Source organism: Manis javanica, chromosome 15, assembly GCF_040802235.1.
Source record: "Manis javanica isolate MJ-LG chromosome 15, MJ_LKY, whole genome shotgun sequence".
Taxonomy (NCBI): Eukaryota; Metazoa; Chordata; class Mammalia; order Pholidota; family Manidae; genus Manis; species Manis javanica.
The window spans coordinates 10076605-10096017 of NC_133170.1; the positions used below are offsets into that span (position 1 = coordinate 10076605).

General features: G+C 36.7%; 1 protein-coding gene across 4 annotated transcripts in view; it reads left to right on the forward strand.

Moving 5' to 3' along the window:
* Positions 1-19413, forward strand: part of ITPR2 (inositol 1,4,5-trisphosphate receptor type 2) — a 417532-nt gene that overhangs the window by 282274 nt on the left and 115845 nt on the right. For all 4 annotated transcript variants that reach the window (XM_073223365.1, XM_073223364.1, XM_073223362.1 and 1 more), the window contains exons 42-45: positions 1379-1579; positions 4242-4352; positions 7334-7429; positions 8866-8988. In XM_073223365.1, the coding sequence (XP_073079466.1) occupies positions 1379-1579; positions 4242-4352; positions 7334-7429; positions 8866-8988 (531 nt within the window). The remainder of the gene's footprint in view (positions 1-1378; positions 1580-4241; positions 4353-7333; positions 7430-8865; positions 8989-19413) is intronic.

Consider the following 19413-nt stretch of genomic DNA (forward strand, 5'->3'; position numbering starts at 1 on the left):
GAAGCAATGCAAGCATTATTGACAGATGAATGGAAACACGAAACATGTTATATACTTATAATGGAGTATTCTTCAGCCTTAAAAAGGAACTGAATTCTGACATATGCTATACCATGTATGAGCCTTGGGACATTATGCTAAGTGAAATAAGTCAGCCACAAAAAAGACAAATACTGTGGGATTGCACTTATATGAGATACTTAGAGTGGTCAACATCATAGAGACAGAATGTAGAAGGGCGGATGCCAGGAGGCTTGGGGAGAAGGGAGGGGGAGTTGTTGGTGGGTATAGAGTTTCACTTTTACTGGATGAGAGAGTTCCAGAAATTGATGGTGGTGATGATAGCTCAACATTATGAATATATTTAATGCCACTGACCTGTACACTTAAGTATGGTTAAGATACCACAATTTATGTGTATTTGGCCATAATGAAAAAAAAATGGAAAAAAAATCACACAAAAAAACTTGAAAAATAAATGTCAAAAATACATTCAAATAAATAAATAATAAACTGATGAAAACCACTAATAAATTTCAGTGAATATCAAAAGTTTTCACTTCTGCTTACCCTTTCACCAGGCTTACTCCCCCAAAGAAATGAACTGTTAACAGGCTGTGTTTCCTTTCAGAAATTTTATGCACATATAAGCCTGATGATCTGTGCATGTAAAGCTTATTTAAAAACAAGACATTATATATAGTGCTCTTCAATTTACTGTTTTCATTTAGTACTGTACCTTATTACTAAATTACTTATTATTAGAGTATGTTTGTATGCATACATATTGAAGTACCTCATTTTTATAGCTTTGCAATATTCCAGTGTTTGGATGTGCTGTTATTTATTGAATCAATCATATTATGATGCATCTGGTATGGCTTCTAGTTTTTGCTGTTACAAGCAATATGCAGTGACCGCTTTGTGGACTTTATCAATCATCTGCCTCTACTGTAGAATAACTTTTCAGGAGTGGAGGTGTAGGTTAACTGAAAATTTTGATAGGTGCTTCCAAGTTGCCCTCCATAATGGTTGTTTCACTTACTGTTTGAAATTGCACTGTCTGTAAGGACTTATTTGCTTGAAAATTTGATTGTTTTTTTCCCTAATGAAGTTCTTTCTAGTTTCCTTTTTCCTTCTTTTCCCTCTGCTTATAGTTTTAAGATAATGACATTGAGAAGTGTTTGTCACTTAAGAGTCTTTTTTGTTTCCTTAAACATAGGAGAAGTTTAATGTGAACACTTTCTTAATAAAGATCAGTTCTGTTTCACATTGCCATGGGGATTCTCTCAGGTAGAAAAATGTACAGAGAGAACTGAAAACAATTAGCACAGTGATTTTTTTTTAACCTCTTGGATATGTTTTCTTTTGCCTTCAGAACTTTTTGAGGAATCAAAACAACAAAACAAATTACAACCTTGTCTGTGAGACCCTTCAATTTTTGGACTGCATTTGTGGAAGTACAACGGGTGGCCTGGGCCTCTTGGGCCTCTACATCAATGAAAAGAATGTAGTGCTGGTCAACCAGACTCTGGAAAGCTTGACCGAGTATTGCCAGGGCCCATGCCATGAAAATCAGGTAATGAAAGCAGTTCGTCACGCAAAAGTATTCATGACTAATTAGCAAAAGAATCAGATTGGTGAAGGAGCCAGCCTTTGTGTGCATTTGAAAGATCTTTCTTCTTGCTTTGCCAGGTATTTTTACTTTCCTAACAAAACATACAAAGACTGAATTACAGACTAGCAAATACTATGCCATATTTTTATTCAATTTCATCCTAAAAGAAAATTCCCATGCATATGTTCCAGATTAAAATCAGACTTATCAAAAAGCAAAATATATTTCTTCATCATTGCTCAGTTTTCATTTTAGTGAATCTCCAAGATTTCTGGAATAAACTCCCTCAGGCTTCTTCAGCTCCGTTATGGTGGATAGTATATATTACCTCCTGTATGTTTCACAATAAACTTAAGAAACTTAGGAAATAAGTATTATTGCTCCCATTTTGCTGAAGAATGGGTCTGACTCAGAGATTAAGTGACATTCCAGTGTCCCAGAGTGAGATAATCAATAAATTGTAGAGCCGTTCTTAAAACTCAGGACTTTCGATGGAGTCTAGATAGAGTGAGTGCTCTTTTGACTGTATTATATTTTCCAAGACAAGTTTTCAACTCTCTCTTGCAGAATGTTTGCCTCTGATTCCATTTTCTTGGATATGAGGGACACAGCGTGGGAATAGAAGACAGGATGCTTGAACCAGTAAAGGGAGGGAGCCACCCTGAAGTTTAGGAATTGACTGTTCACATCCACTCATGTGTTATGGGGCTGTGATCATAGGCATGGATCCACATGGAAGAGAACGTTTTCAGATCACAAACATTTCTGGATAAAAATTTTAAAGAAACCATTGAGACCAAGCATCAGTGCTTAACATAGAAAAGAAATGTGAGAAGGCAACAAGCTTTTCTATTGTAAACTATATGACATATACACAAAAATGTAGGGCATATATATGCACACATATGCACATAAATATATGTAGACATACATATACACACACATCCATAGATATTCAGAATAAAAACACAGCAATTAATGACATAAATAATTTGTTGTAGGGATACTTTTTCCCCCTCTGTAATGTGCATATGACACAGTAGAAGAGTTTATGGATTTTACCATGTACTTTCCTGGATTTTATTTCAAGCTCCTAGGGCAGTGTTACAAGAAAAACTAATTGTTGATTTAAAGTTAAGGAAAAATATACAAATTCAGAAATTTGGTTTTGTTGTTCGTAAAAACATGTGTATCTATAATGGAAAACGCATATTACCTACTTTGGGTCTTAGGAGAAGATGAAATTGAGTTTTGAAAGTAATTTGCTAAATCAGATAAGAGCTACAAGTAAAAACCAATAATAAAAAATCATGAATCGCACATACTCTTAAAGTATACTTAAACTGGACCCCATGCTCTGAAAATGTGTGAAATGAAAGAAAGTCACTAGCAAATTCCAGAAATGATCTGTAAATTTATTCCATATAAGTTTGGCAAACATTTTAACCATCAGAAGAACCTCAGGAAATGTAAAGACACTTTTCTTTTGTTTTAGGGGAATAAAATTTTCCTTGTAAAAGGGAGAAACGATGCCTATTCTGAAAACCAACAGTCATTTCAGGGTTACTTTGATTTTACTCTTTCTCATTTAACTTACCTGGGTCTCAATTTTTCAAACCCCTTGATGCTGGGTGTTACATTGTCATATGTAGTTCCACAAATTTCAACCCAGAAGTTCTTGATTTTCAAGCTCTGTCAAATGAATTAAGTTCAGAGTCCTGGCACAGTAGCCCTAACCTTCAAAATACTGATGTTTATCTCAAGATGTTTTACAAACTTTCCCCAAGTAAAATTGCTCTGTAAATCACTCAGGTTCAAGGAATCTGTTGAACTTTTCTTTAACTACCATAATTGACTGAATGCCCCCAAAACATCAAAAGGTGACTCTATTCTCTGTCTGCTGCCACCCAGCCTGTACAGCCTCACTTGTCAGTCACGTAGCATTAAGTAGCCGCTAAATTAAAGTGTTAAATCAGTACCAAGAGCATTCACTTACAAATTTCAGGCATATAGGACACACTTCTTTCATAAAAAGGAATCTTTTCTTAGCCTGGAGAGATCAGATCTTAAGATTTGAATTTAGAGACTCCTTTACTGAAGGGCATATTATAATGTGTTGACTGAAAGAGCATTTAGCTTCACCAGTGATCCTTGAAGTTCTATAAAAGAGTGGTTCTTTTAGAAGATATCTGTAATACAGAGTATCTCCCTCAGTGTTCATACAAAGCCGTTTAATTACTATGAATCAGTGAATATACTCTGCAGAAGAATTAGACTTAAATCTTTGACTTCTTATCTTTGACTTAATCTCAGAGGTTAATCTAAATTTTATTTTAAAGGTCAAAAAACTAAAGCGATTCTGTTATTTTATGTCATATGACTTCCAGTGTTTTTAAAATGTTATAAATAGAATGTTACTGTAATATTTCTGTATGGTGACTAATATCCTTATAGTTGGTAATTACACAGTGTGGTGAACATTTTATAATGTGTGTAATTGTTGAATCACTATGTTGTACACTTGAAACCAATATAATATTGTATATCAACAGCACTTCAATATAAAAAATATGCTTAGAGATTTAAAAAAAGAATGTTATTTGATAAACATTTTGTTTTCTAGACTTGTATTGCTACTCATGAATCTAATGGGATTGATATCATCATTGCTTTGATTCTGAATGACATAAACCCCCTTGGTAAATATCGAATGGATTTGGTGCTCCAGCTAAAGGTAAGGTAAATCCACTCTTCTGGGGAAAAACTGACCTTTTCTGTATAGCTCCTTTCCAGAGTTGACTCTAAATCTTCAAGTAGCACTTGTAACAACCAAGATATGATCATATTTTCAACTAATGAATTGACAGAAAAGGGATAGGGAAAATACAGCATGTATAACTTCCTGATAAAATATCCAGTGAGCAAGGGTGATGGTCCGCCTGAGCACACTTCATTGGAACTTCTTTTAAGGTAGACCCTTTGTTTCATTACTTCCTTGAGTTTTATTTTCTGTTTTTCATTGTACAGAGGGGCAAAAGGTATTGAACATTCATTGTCCATATGTATTTAATTCATCTTGATTACAGAACTCTAGGAAGTCACATCAAATTACGTAAAAGGAGGCATACATTTTAGTTTTGTGGCTCCCTCCTTTCTAAAACCTGTTTTCTTTTATCTTAGAATCTTATTTTTTTCCCAAATGCTATAAACCATTTTCACCCTCCCTTTTAGCAGTTGCTTTAACTTAAGCCATGCACATGCTTCCAGCCATTCCACTTATCAGAACTCTGGAACAAAAGAGCACTTAAAGAAGTTCTTCAACTTTTTGTTCAAATGGAAATAGACAAATGAATATACACCATGAGCTCTGTAAATCCCAAAAACAAAGGCATATTAAATGGGATGAATTATTAAAGACCACATTATTGTGTTTGATGTTGAGGAGGTAGAAAAAAAGATCCTTATGGTTTATAATTTTTCTGTAAAGATAGGTCTATCCAATATCATAATGAATGGATTTGACTTGAAATATTTAAAGTATGGTTTTCCACTTAAAGAATGAGGTGTGTGTAACCTTCTAAACAACCTATGAAGCTTTGTGCATAATGGCCAATGTGAGAACAAATTTTGTAAGTCAGAATGCTATCTATATATTGGCAAATTTTAGGAGGCTTCTATGGGTAGGGTGCTTTTAATTATAAATTCTCTGTAGCTTTATAGAGATGCCGTATTAAAAATGTTAAGATCCTGTTAGTCGCCCCTAAATTTAACTGCTTAATCATTTATAATTTTAAGTATTCCTAACTATACTCATTTCCTATGCAGTTTTATTAATTTTTCCTACTTACGTCTTTTCCTTTACTTTTAATTTACATTTCATAACTGACCTGTGACTATGAAGTACTACATTTATAAATAGACAGGGTTTTGGGTTTTTTGGGGGGCCTGTAGCTTCCTTTGGAAAAAAATTTCTCCATTAACAGTAACGCACAGTTGATTTCTATGTGTATGCAGGCTCTTGTACTTTCACATTGATTCAGATTTCAGTAAGCCACTTACAAGATTTCTATTCTTCCAGCAGGGTACAAAAGAGAAGCTTGGTTAGGAAAAATATCATCTTGCCAATATCATTCTCAAATTGGACGTGTTTTTAAACTATTATGTATTGGGCCTGCCGAGTGAGGTTCATTAGAGAATACTGTTAGTGTTGCCAAGCTTTTAGCTCTGAATTCTATGGGGTCAGTTCAGATCACTCTAGGGATTTAAACTCTGCACTGATCCTAAAGCCTTATTTTTTTTTGTAGGTATGTTGTTTGCACATGATGTTAGATTATAAAAATGGATTTTAAGATTGGTACAAATCTGTAAAGATTGAAAATGGAACCAAAAGATAATAATGCCTCCCCCACAAAATACTAAAATCTTCATAGGATGGGTCATTGAAATTGGTGTCATCATTACCATCATCATTTTACTAATGTCAATCATTTTAAGATAGTCTTTAGGCTGTACTTTGAAGGAAAATATAGTTGGATAGTGCTTGGTATTAAAACTCCTTAATAAAATTTATTTTCAGAACTTTAACAAATTTGTGTGGTGATCGTCGTCCACCAAACGGCTGACTCAGTTTAAGTTTTTATGCTGTAAGATGTTGAGTCATTTTAAGATGCTTCTTAGAGCGTCTTAAAGCCATTTGACTCTACTGCTCTTGTGCTTACATGTAAGATTGTGTGTGGAGGCTGAGTTTTTTATTGAAATGAATTTTTCAAAAACACTGTAGAAATATATCCTGGGTAAGTTTTTATCATCTTGCAATTTGCCACAATTCTAGAGCAATGCTATTGAAAACACAGTGTAAAGAACCATGTTTCCAAATGTTGAGGATACTATGCTTTGTGTCATAAGACTTCCTATAACTCTGAGGTACCCATTTTAGATTGTGAATCAACTGTAGCTGCAGTCGTTTTGATATCTATATGTAAAAATGTTTGAGACGATGTATCTATAAACCAAGTTAGAAAACATCAGAGACAGCATAAATTACTTTCATTCCCTATCAAATGAAAATGGAAAATATTATTCTCCTATTACCCAGGTAGGAAACATGGTACATATATGCTGTCATATAGTGAGACTAATAAGCCATTATCAATAATTTTATATTTTACATCTAGCTCATAAATTTATACTTGGATAGATTAATTCTCAGTTATTATTTCTCAAACTTATTTAAAGTTTTGATTTGCTAATCTGTATTAATGTTTCATGTTAAAAACAATTGTGCTAAATTCTTTAAATTATGTACCATTTCTGTAAAATAGGTCATTGATACTGGCTCACCTTACTGTCTTAATGTACTTAATGGCACATTAAAATATCATACTAAAACGTCACACAAATGCCTCTTGAAGGAATAGTGAAGGGAAATATAATATTTTAATGCATAATGTATAAAGTCAATTTTAAAACACCTTTTCACCAATATTTAAAATAGCTCATGCAACATATCTCTCATGATTCCTTAATTTTTATTTTGTGTTGACAATAAAGTAAAGCATTCTATTTTAAAATGTTAATAAGCCAAGCAAAATTAGCACTTTAACATTGTCTGATTAAAAACGATGGTCCTGGTAATCTCAATTAAAACAAATGCAGGGGGATCGGCAATCCATGAAATAGACTTTTCATGTACATTAACTCAATCTGTGTTCCTAGAACAATGCCTCCAAACTCCTGCTGGCCATTATGGAAAGCAGACACGACAGCGAAAATGCAGAAAGAATTCTTTTTAACATGAGACCCAGGGAACTGGTAAGAAAACCTTGAAAGCCTCGTTAATAATACGTAATCTGAAAGGGACAAATTGACATTATGCATGTCAGCAAGAATGTGGCGCCTATCACTGCTCAGCTGAGGTATGGCAGCACGTCATGCCCCACCGTTCGGAATACCCAGGAAGGCCCATGAGAGCAAAGGCCTGTGTCACCGGGGTCCTTGCGACTGCCCTGGAATTCTCCACTTCAAGGGCTTTTCTTAACTAGATTGTCACACTCATTTCAACTACCTGTGAGTTGTTTTTGCTAGAAAAAAGCATTTGCTTGAGTTTGTGTGCTAGACTATATGAGGAAGATGTGTAACAAATGTTTGTACCCCTCAAAAATTTCATTTATACTACTTTCTGAACAAGAAAAGTAAGATCAACAGCTTTTGTGCCTGTTCTTATTAGTGAACTGCTGCGCAGTATGTGGCCTGGAGGACACTGTGCGGAGACTGACAGGCATTCCACAGGACTCATTAGTGGGTCTTCCGACTGTTGCTGTTGTCTTTTCCTCCTCACTTGCGACATGAAGCTGTGAAGTAATTCTGGCACGCCCTAAAAGCGCTGGGTTCCAGAAGCATTGAGCACATGCCCAAACCGTAAAGCTCAGGGCCCCCTCGACCAAGTCCCAGTCTGATGAGACCCCTGTCGGTGCTGTGTGGAAATCTATGGAAGGCTCCCTTTTGCCCTCCCCTTAATAGTACGGAATGGAGTCAAGGAGGGCAGATAAAGAGAAAGATAAGATGTGGTTTAATTCAACACTTATTTAATGAGAGTCTCCTCTCTACAAGGTAGTGGGCTAAGGGGACAGACATTTCCTGTTATACAGATAAATGGGCCAATGGGTTATATATTTATTCAGCAATAGCGCTGCACTATAGCCCTTTGAAAATACTATTTCCTCTGCCTACAGCACCTTTTTGGAGTCCATCCTCACCTCTTGCCTTGTGCTTCCTTAGTGCCCCACACGTGACCCAGCGCAAGGATTGTTGTGTTCGCCCTTTGACTTGCTGACTCCCCCAGTGGACAGTAAGCTCCCTGAGGGCAGCTGCTCTGTTTTATCCACTGCTGGGTCCTCAGTGCAAAGCATGATGTCCAGCACCTTATGGCCTTCTTACCTACCTAGTGCACCCTTAATACCCACTTATTATTATTAATACACATGGATGCTTGTCAGGGTTCCAGAGTCCCCTAATTCAAAAATTAAACTACCAACATTCAAAAATAAAAACAAAATTTTCCAAGGGAATATGGTAGGAAAATACTTCTCTGTTCATTTAAATAATGTTTGCAAGGACATTTTCATTTATTTCATACTTTACAAGTCTTAGGAGGCTTTCCAGTTTTGAATGACACCATGTAAACAGCGTCAGATGTATGTGTGTGTGTGGCATTTCCAACCTTGTTGTTCCTGTTTGTTTTTTGACAGGTGGATGTGATGAAGAACGCCTATAACCAAGGGTTGGAATGCAGTCATGGGGATGATGAGGGCGGAGATGATGGTGTTTCCCCAAAAGACGTTGGACACAATATCTATATTCTGGCCCATCAGGTGTTATATTTTATATCTATATTATTCTGCTAATCTTATCAATCATATATCAAGTTCTAGTGTCTTCATTTATTTCGCACTTACCCCTCTTACCCCCCTTGCCCCTGGCCAAGGAGGGAAAAGCTGCTGGATCTCCTTGTTCTGCCCACAGGGCTGTGCTAGGTGCTGATCCACAAGAAAACAGTACTTGGCACCGTTGGGCCAGGAAGGAGGAGATGGTCCCAGTGTCAGAACTTAAGGAACAGGTAAAACTTAGCAGCAAGTGTAAGTCTTTAAGGAGGGAAAAAAAGAGGCTGAGAAGATAGAGTGTGAAGCAAGGAGATGCATCTGATCTGGTCTGATCGGACAAACCTTGCAGTGACTTCTGACCTCTTTGAATTGTAGGCTGGCATGCTTCCTTCCTGCAGAAGCCATCACGTGGCAGCCTCTAACCAGCTTCGGTTGGGCTTCTAGCAGAATGAGGCCAAATTTTAAATTCTTTTGAAGGGACCATTTCCATTTTTAGTAACTTATGAAAACAGGTGCTTGATATTTGTTATTTAATGAATTTAATTCCACTAATGTGAAGATCCACTTAAATTTGCACCTTCTAATTCAGATTTGTTTAGAAGGTAAAAGTTTTAAATGTACAACGCCACTTTGATTTTGTCTATGGTAGCTCCCTCTTTTTTGCAGAATAAAGTCCCAACTTTGTGGACTTCCCCAGTCTTTAGTCATTTTCTACCATTGACAGTCTCCCTTTTCCTGCTTTCCCACCTTATCAGTTAATTAACAAACATTGATTGATACAAGGTAAGATTCTGAGTACATTTACTCAAAAAAAATTTTTTTAATTTTTCTTTCATGGAGATGTAAAAATTGACATACAGCACTGTATAAGTTCAAGGTGTTAGAAGATTGCTCTTTACATTTCCTGCTCTTCTTTATCCTTTGTAGAACTGTATGATTTATATAAGCAAGTATAATTTTTACAAAAGATTCAGGGAAGGAGTCAAATTTTAAAAGGTATTTAACAAAACAAGCTGCTGTTGTTTTGTATTGTAGTTGGATCATTGAAAAGGTTTTTAAGACTCTCATTGTATAGCAAATGCCTATGTAAGACAGAAAAAGATACGGGCAGATGGGTTATAGCTAGAAAGACAAAAGAAAATTTTACATGTTTAGGAACTGAGAGCTAAGATGAAGGACAAGTTGAAGGAAGCAGAACACAGAGATTTAGGATGTAGAAAAAGTGTAGTTTTAGAAAGAAATAGAAATCAGGTGCCAGGAATTGAGTCAAGTTGGAAAAGGAATGCTTCAAGATTGAATGTAAGTAGAAGAGAAAAAAATATGAGGATTAAAATCATATTGGCTACTAGAACAAATACATAAATGTGGTGGCACAGCACGTGTCCATGGGCAAGGAATTACTTCAGAAGCTGTAGCATTGTGGAAGGAAATCAGCACAGAAGAGTAGGGCAGAGTATCAGAAATAGGTTTTAGAAGAAGGAAGTAGGGAAATGCAGCCACCCATGTATATTCTTGGCTGAAAGCTGAAAGCTGGTCTTGCTCTGTCTCAGGAGGTTATCCCTCCATACAAATGAGCAGTTTTGTGAACCAGACCTGCTCCTGTAGCTTTTAAGTGGGAAATGACATCCCACACCAGCTATGTTGGCCCTGGAAACAGTGGAGTGGCAGGTGTTTGAGCCAGATCACCCCACATCCATGAAGGAGAAGTTTAAAAACACAAACGCAGATTACCAGTATAATACGGGTCACAATAAAAGCCTCAAGGTCAAGGGAAGACTTGCCCAAGGAGGGGGATTTCAGAAGTAGTAACATAGGAACATGGGATTAAAAACAACTGACTGACAAGAAGAGATAAGACAATGGATGTGAAAATGGCTTGAATGGATATTTAGAGGTTTCTTGATTTCCTAAAACTAAAATGTTGGACAAGCAGAAGTTTGCAGAGGTGGATGGCATGACATATAGATGTACATAAATAAAGCCAGAGCGAGAAAGAATGTCAGGACTGAGTAAGGGGAAGGAGATTCTGAATTACTAAATGCTTTAAGCCTTGAGATTAAACTATAAGGGTATAAATACAAAATGAGAGTCCCCATGGGGCCTTTTAGGAACTCAAAGAGGGGACAGGAGCAGCCAAGTCTACGAAACAGCTGTACGTAACTGACAGTCTAGAGTTAAGCAACTGTCTTATTTTCCTAGAGCGACAGAGAGAGATACCTTTCCACTTTCTAAGGGTGTTCTCTGGGCTGGCTCCTCTAATTTTCTATGAAAAATTCAGTTTCCACTCACAGAGAAGAACCCACTGTGCTCTTTGGATTTTTCTACAAGTGACCCGTTCGGCTTTCTCTAGGCCAGGATATTATATTTGGTTTCTTGGGAGGCCGATCGTATTTGCTGAGCTCCTTACGACTCTGTTGTCCAAACAGCTGGCACACCGAGGCACAAATACAAGAGTGGTGGTTGTCAGCTTTGCTGGAGAAGAAGCCACGTAGCTGTGTGCCAAAGGCTCGGCCAGGTCCAGGTCTGCTGTTTTCACTGTAGATGAGGAGTCATTTGGCTGCAGCCTGCTGATGACCGTGCAGATTGGCTTCTGTCTGCACGGTTCAGTAATTCCAAAACCGAGGCTCAACTTCCTCCTTGTTTTACTATAATCATCTTTTGTACAGACAGTTTATTTTGGTGCCCTCAGACTTTCAATTTTTGTTGTTAATTCTTTTCATGGTAGTGAGGTAGTTCTGCTTTTTTCCACCGTGACATCCTTTATCGCCCTTCCTGTGGTTTGTGTTACAAGAAACAAATAATGCTTCTTGTAAGTGTCTTGTCTGATCTACATAAAACTATAAATACATCAAAAAGGGAATTTCTTAAGTTCCAGTACCATAGTATCGTGCAGAGTATTTCCTTACAGCTCAGCTCTGTGTCCTTCCTGACCTTCTGTCCTCCACATGCTTTCCTTACGCTTGTCTGCTCCAGTCCTGGTCTTTCATATTATGCTGTCTTCTGGTTCCTTCTCTTCTTTCCTTTTTTTCTGTAAAACAGTCACTGCCTACATTCCGGAACACTGTTCGGTACTTTGTGTATATTTAACATCTAAGAAACTGTATTGTTTCTCTGGCCTCACATAGCAGTTTCTATTTTTCTGTCTGAAACCCTTTTTTATTTTTCCCACAGCTTCATTGAGATGTAATTGACATATAACATTGTGTAAATTTAAGGTGTGCAACATGTTAATTTGATACATTTGTGTATTGCAAAGTGATAATCACTATAGCATTAGCTCCATCCCATCATATAATTACCATTTCATTTTTGTGAACATTTAAGGGCTACTCTCTTAGCAGCATTTAAGTATATGATACAGTATTTTTAGCCATAATCTCCGATCACCATACTATACATTAAATACCCAGAACTTGTTAATCTTACAACTGGAAGTTGGTACATTTTGCCTAATAACCCCATTCCCCCCACTCCCCATTTCTTGGTAATCACCAGTCCACTCTCTTTCTCCTGAGTCCAACATTTTTAGATTCCACATGTAAGTGATGATGGCACACAGTGTTTGTCTTTCTCTGACCTGCTTATTATTAGCATAATGCCCTCAAAGTCCATCCATGTTGTTGCAAATTGCAGGGTTTCCCTCCTTCTCATGGCTGAATAATATTCCACTGTGTGCACTCGTGTGTGCACGTACACACACACACACACCATGTTTTCTTCATTCATGCATTGATGGATACTTCTGTTTCCATATCTTGTCTATTATGAATAATGTTGCAGTGAACATGTGAGACCCTCAAGAATTAAGGAGTTTATGGAAAATACTATATGTTTTGCATGATGGAGAAAAGTATTAGACAGTAAGCCTGTGGAAAGCAAAAATAACCCCTGGCCCGTAAGGCAAGAAAGAATGGATCACTTTAATTGGCTATATGAAGTTATTTTTTAAATATAGGCTTTAAAAATTTTCATGAGCATTTTCACATATCACTAAATGGCTTAAAACATAATTTTAATGTCTGCATAATCATTCACCATTTGAATGTACCATAATTTATTTAATGACTCCTGATTGTATATTTAGGTTTCTAATGTTTTTGATATTATACATTATGCTATGATTAACATCCTTACACATTAATCTTTGTCTGCTACACTAATAATTTCCCTGGGATAAATTCCAAGAAGTTTAATTACAGGTCACAGGGTAGTAACTATTTTATGGTTCTTGATGCATATTAAAGAATTGTTTTTTCCATTGCTTATCTTAGTAAATCCTAAAACTACTACCATTTAAGAAATATCTTTGCCAAACCTAAAGTCTTTGAAACATATTGACCACTCCACAAATGTTAGTTGAATTAATTAATGAATCATAGGTGAAAAGAGGTCTCATTTGCATTCACATCTTTTGGATTACCAATAAGATGGACCACCTTTCAATGTTATTTGGTCAGTTCTAATTCTTTTGTGAATTATTTGAAAACGTGTCCATTCTTCTGGTGGGGTTCATTTTTTCTTAGTGAATTTTAATGTAGGTAACAAATCATAGTCATTGTAGTTCTATCTATTTCCTGATTCATTTGCTTTTCAATGCTTTAATGATAATTTTCTGCCATTAAAACTATCTGTTAAACACTTGCCATTAAAACTGTTAAACACTCACCTAGATTTTTTTGTATGTCGAGTGAATTCAGTCTTGTTTTTAATCACATCATCTTTCATGTCTTAGTGCAGAAATAATAAAAAGGTAAGTCCTGTCTCTAAAGATACAGTCTAAGATTTAGTAGTAACAACAGTCCTTGAAGGCAAGGTTTGTAGGCATTACCTGAGTGTGGTGTAGAGTCTGGGTCACAGAGAGAACTTTAGTAGAAGAGATCACAGGTCAATCCAGACCATGCTCAGGGCCAGAGAGAGCATGTGAATGAGTGTTGTGGGGGCAAGTGAGGGCGGGACCATCTGATGATCCTCTTGAGAAGCACACAGCCATTGCTCACCTCTGCTGACTTTCCAGTTGGGATTGCAGACCCTGGATTTCCACTTCTTTCATTATTTCAAAAGAAGCCTACATTTGAGACTTTACAGAAATGTGTAATCTCCTAATATTTTAAAGTTGACACCTCATTCAAAATCTTTAAAACTATTAAACAGTCCAAACAAAACCTACCTGCAAGTGGAGTGCAGCCCATAAGCCGTATTTGCTGTTTGGGGAGTCAAGGATCTCAATTTCTCATTCCTTCTTCAATTGTGTGTATTTGTTGAGGTTTTACTAGGCGTTGTGCTAGAGAGAAGGAAGAAAGCAGTGAAGAAGACCAGGGTGAGAGCAGCTCTCAGGGAATTTACCTGCTGGCTGGGAGCAATAAGCAGCAGACAAACCTGGAAGCAGCTGGTGGTACAGACTATATAGTGAATGACAACGGGGTGTGATGAGAGACAATAATGAGGTGCATTATAAACTAGGTGTTCAGAAGGGTTTTCTCTGAGGAGTTAAAATTGAAGCTAGATCTAAGTGAGAAAGCAAAAGTCAGTAGTAATGAGGTAGTGTGGGGGAATATCTTAGAGAGTGTCTTGAAAATGGTAATGAGCTTGGCATGCTTAGAGGAACAAAAGACATGGATAGCTGGACACTCAGCCAGCGATTAGCATTTGAATATATAATAATCAGATACAATGCACCTGAGGTTCCCTTATCATTGAGATAGTCATTCATGAACATTTATTGAGCACCTCTTATGTCAGGCATTGTTTTAGTTGCTAAGATGGAAAGAAGAATAAGGATGCCATCAAGAAGCTCACAATTAAGTGTGTGAAGGGGAGAGGGAGACAGCTAAATCATTATAATTTAATGTCCTTTTGTTAAAATGGAGTTATGCACAAGATATACTTCCTTTTAGGAGTCAGGAGAAGATTCACGGAAGAGGTGACACTTAAACTTAATCTGGAAGGATAGAGGTCATGGGGGAGAACATTCCAGACACAGGACAAACTTCTGCAAAAATGTACCACAGATATTGCAGAGAAAGCAACTTCTTTCAGGAATGTTCGTAGGACTCTTGTGTATTATCTGCTTATGTCTTTATATGAAATAAACTACAAAAATATGAATTACGTCAACATCTTTGATAACTCTAGTGACCCTGACTGTAGGCATTTAACAAATGTTGCATGAATGAATGAGTGAATGACTAAAGCACGATGTAGTCTAGAATTTTAGTATTCTATAATTTAAGTATTGTAAGAAAATACTGAATAAAGACTTTTTCCCTGTTATCATTATCATGATCACAATTAACGATATAATTTCCAGTTGGGGTTGCAGACCCTGGATTTCCACTTCTTTCATTATTTCAAAAGAAGCCTACATTTGAGACTTTGCAGAAATGTGTAATCTCCTAATATTTTAAAGTTGACACCTCATTCAAAATCTTTAAAACTATTGAACAGTCCAAACAAAACCTACCTGCAAGTGGAGTGCAGCCCATAAGCCGTATTTGCTGTTTGGGGAGTCAAGGATCTCAATTTCTCATTCCTTCTTCAATTGTGTGTACAAACTGGAGTACAAATCCTTGTGCTCAATTTTTTCTGGTCCTATGCCAAGTCCATACCTACCATATAGTAGACATTGAAGAAGAGTTTGGGGGAATAATTTCTTGCAAAAAATGCATGCATACTGATAATGTGTTTTATATAATACAGGCACTATGTAAGATTACTAGCATCCTCCCAAGCTGATATTAGTATTCTGGCATTCAAGGGTCTTATTCAACTGCTACAAACTTTCTCTTGAATTTTGTAAGTCTCTCTTTGCAAATGACGTTAGCCAACTCTATATAGATAGGGCCCTGTGATCTCTTCTTTCATGCCAGGCACTTCTTTCTTTCTTATATGATGGTACCCTCCTTTGAACTAATCAACTATTTCCTCTTGTTCTTAAAACTTATGTTGGTATCACCTTAGTTCCTCTAAGATCCAAGGTGAGGCCTATTTACCCCATTTCCTAGGTAAACTCCAAATAGCAATGATCTTTTCTTTGTTTTGAATTTTTTAATCTACTGTATTTACCCAAAACTACATACATACCTTCTCACCAGCTGTGTGTCCTCCTAGAGTTGTTCTTTATTTCACATATATGGGTCTTGGCTATTTCATTAGTCATAGATTCACAAAATCTGGGCACCCCTGGGGCCTCATTTAAAAAAAAAAAGAAACTGCACACAAAAAAATTATAGGGAAGAAATGCGTAAGCATAATAGATGTAAATCATCTAATAGGCCCCTACATATCTTTCACCAAGCAACAAAGAACTTTTGGATTATTGCCATTTAGATGACCTCTCAAATTCACAGTTAGTGGGAGCAATAAAAAATGCAATTCAGGAAATGGGTTGAAATTGGACTCTCTAATTGTTTCTTTGGTGTAAAGATCATGAAGCCAAATTCAGTAGAAGCAATTATTTTTTGGCTTCACATTTCATGTTTGGGAGATATATATTTATTTCTGAGTGACATAATTATTAGAGCATCCATCTAAATTCTAGCAATGTAGAAGACCTTTGCTATATCTTTGGCATCTCCTTATGTCTGCTCTGACTTCAAGCATATCCAAGAAATTAAAAGTCTTTTAGCCGAGCTAGAGATACTGGAATATATATATATATTCCATACAGGAAAATATATAGCATTTCCTAACTATTTTAGGCCCTTGGGTTGTTATCCTGTTCCCAGCCAAAGCCATTATCTCTTTCTTTCTTGAAGGAGAGAGAGAGAGAGAGAGAGAGAGAGAGAGAGAGAGAGAGAGAGAGAGAGAGAGAGAGAGAGAGAGGGAGAGGGAGAGGGAGAGAGAGAGGGAGAGAGGGAGGATGGTGGGGATGGCCATTGTGTTTCAAGGACTGGGATTCTTCTTGTAGTGCTGAAGGAACTTGCTGGATGTCCCGATGGTCCTCATTCGTTGATTTTTTTTCTCATACGTTCTCATAGCTGCAATTGTTGAGCTATATTCATTTTAAGAGATATGCATATACATTACTCTAAATAGCTGCATTTTAATTGATATAGAATCATATGAAATGTGTATATTACTCAGAGTTCTTAAAATGCTCTCCTTAGGGACTTAGACTGCTTCACCCCTTTGCAGCTTCTATTTTCTTACGCTAATAAGTAGTAATCAGCATCGCTTCGTTTACTTTATTTGTAGAAACAGGAAGATGGATTTCTAATTGGACACATAACTTCCATCTTTAATATCTTTGAAGGATTTCAAGTAACTTACAATTACTTCATCTTTATTATTGCTCGTAGTGCAGAAAGGAGAAAACACAGCTGGGTTTTTCAGCTCACAGAGGCACTTGTGGCTCAGTAACACGTTGGCTGGAATATTGTGCAAACAGTTGAACTATTATTCACCCTCGCACCCTGTATTTCCTCCACTAGCTGATTACCTCACTCAACTTCTCTGACTTCAGCTTTCTCACCTGTATAAATGTGATGACCATCCATGAGCTATTTTTGCAAAGAAACTCAGAGACCTCTGGACAATAGAGTGTGGGCCATGGTGGTTCTTTTCTTAGATTAGATCATGTTTTAGATTATGTAAATTATGTAATGAAGGAACTAATCAGCTATGGGATATTTATGTATTTTTTTGTACCCTACCTACTTATAAAAGGAATTTGTGGTTGAATAAGAAATGGCCTGTTATAATTAGAGTGTTAGAATTCAAGATCAAAAGTCTTGAGAAGAAAAAGGAATCTAAGTATGCTGAGGGTCTTGTCTTGTTTATCAGTGGTAGCTCTGAGCTTCTTGGTAACTAAGAGTGAAAAACAATGAGCAATCCAGTCAATACCTGTATTCTTTATTAATCACCAACTTTTTGCTGATATTTAATTCTAAAAGGAATTTATACAGGGGCAAAGGTCAGCACAGTGGACAGTGTTTTCTGAACAGTTCTGCAGAGCACACCAGATTGAAAAAATGCACATAGCTGTTTTTCAGTCCTTGGGGATAAATAATAATCAGCACTTCTGAGTTATAATCAGGAGTGAATATACATAACCTTGAGGTGTGTACAATGCAACAGTCATTGTGAAAATAGATATCTAAGGTCATGTCATGGGGAGATTTTGATAATGTAGAAACTTTCCAATATCTGAACTTAGTTGAAAAAAAAAAACTTTTAAATATCAAGACTTCATCTTATTACATTACAGAAAATAGCATCACTCTAATTGCCCAGCTGTGTGAAAACCTGCTGTTAGTCTGGCAATAGATAGGTAGAAATATGAGCAACTAAAGGAACTTTGCCTTAAAACTTGACATAATTGCAAGTTTTCTTTCCTAAAACAAATAAATCCAGGATCAGTTATTTCCCCCCCATCGTAAGATATTTTTCTGTGTCCTACCACTAAGCTGTTTGAGGTAATAAAATTTGTGATTATTGACTAATATTATTTTGAACATTAATTATTCTGTGTTTCTTGGCAACTAAGGCAAAAAAAGAAATACTTAAGTTACATGATTCGTATATAATGCAAAAAACACACACACACCCCATACTGATTATTACTGAAATACAAATTTTCTTTGTACTTAATTCTAAGAGGATTTTATTGAGGGAACCCTTATGTAGTAATGTTAATTACTGGTGTTGTGACAGATGTTTAGATTATAGACCTTCCTCACTAACATAATTTCATAATAAAAAATGCCTATCAGACACCAGATTTATAAAAAAAAACACCTTAGTTGTATTATTGCCATGAATTCTCTGTTGTAGAAGAGGTCATATTTCTAATTAAAGTTGTAACATAATATAAAGATTGACAATTTTCCTTTCCACTAACATCTCTGCACATACATTCAGTGTCTGTTCAGAGCCCAGTGCATAGGAAATACTCCATAAATGGTAAGGCTGATCAGAATTGACTTCATGACTTTCTCCAGCTAAAACCATTCTTAATGCGCTCTGTGTTCTGTGTGTATTTCTTGCTCACCAACTATAAACAGGCTTTGTTCTCAGTGCTGGGGATAAAGTAGTGTGCAGACAGACCAGATCCCCACCCTCAGTGAGCTTACATTCTCGTGGGGCTATCTCCTTCTGCTGTTATCACATTGTCTGTTCCTTTAGGGCTGGTATGTGATAGTCATCAATTGTGCCACACACAGGGAATGAATGGGATATGAAAATGAGATATAGTTTGTACCCTCTTTATTACAAGGAGACATCAAAACAATCACGGTGTGGCAAGTCCTGTGGAAGACGTGTGTCTGGGGTGCTCTGGTCTCCGGTTAGGAGTGTGGGTGGGAAAGTGAGCAGGTGGCAGAGACAGAGGGGTGTGGAGAGAGCCAGTGGGAGAGTCAGAGGAACAGAGAGACAGCAATTCATTAAATTTATCATTTGATTTTAATCAATCATTTGATC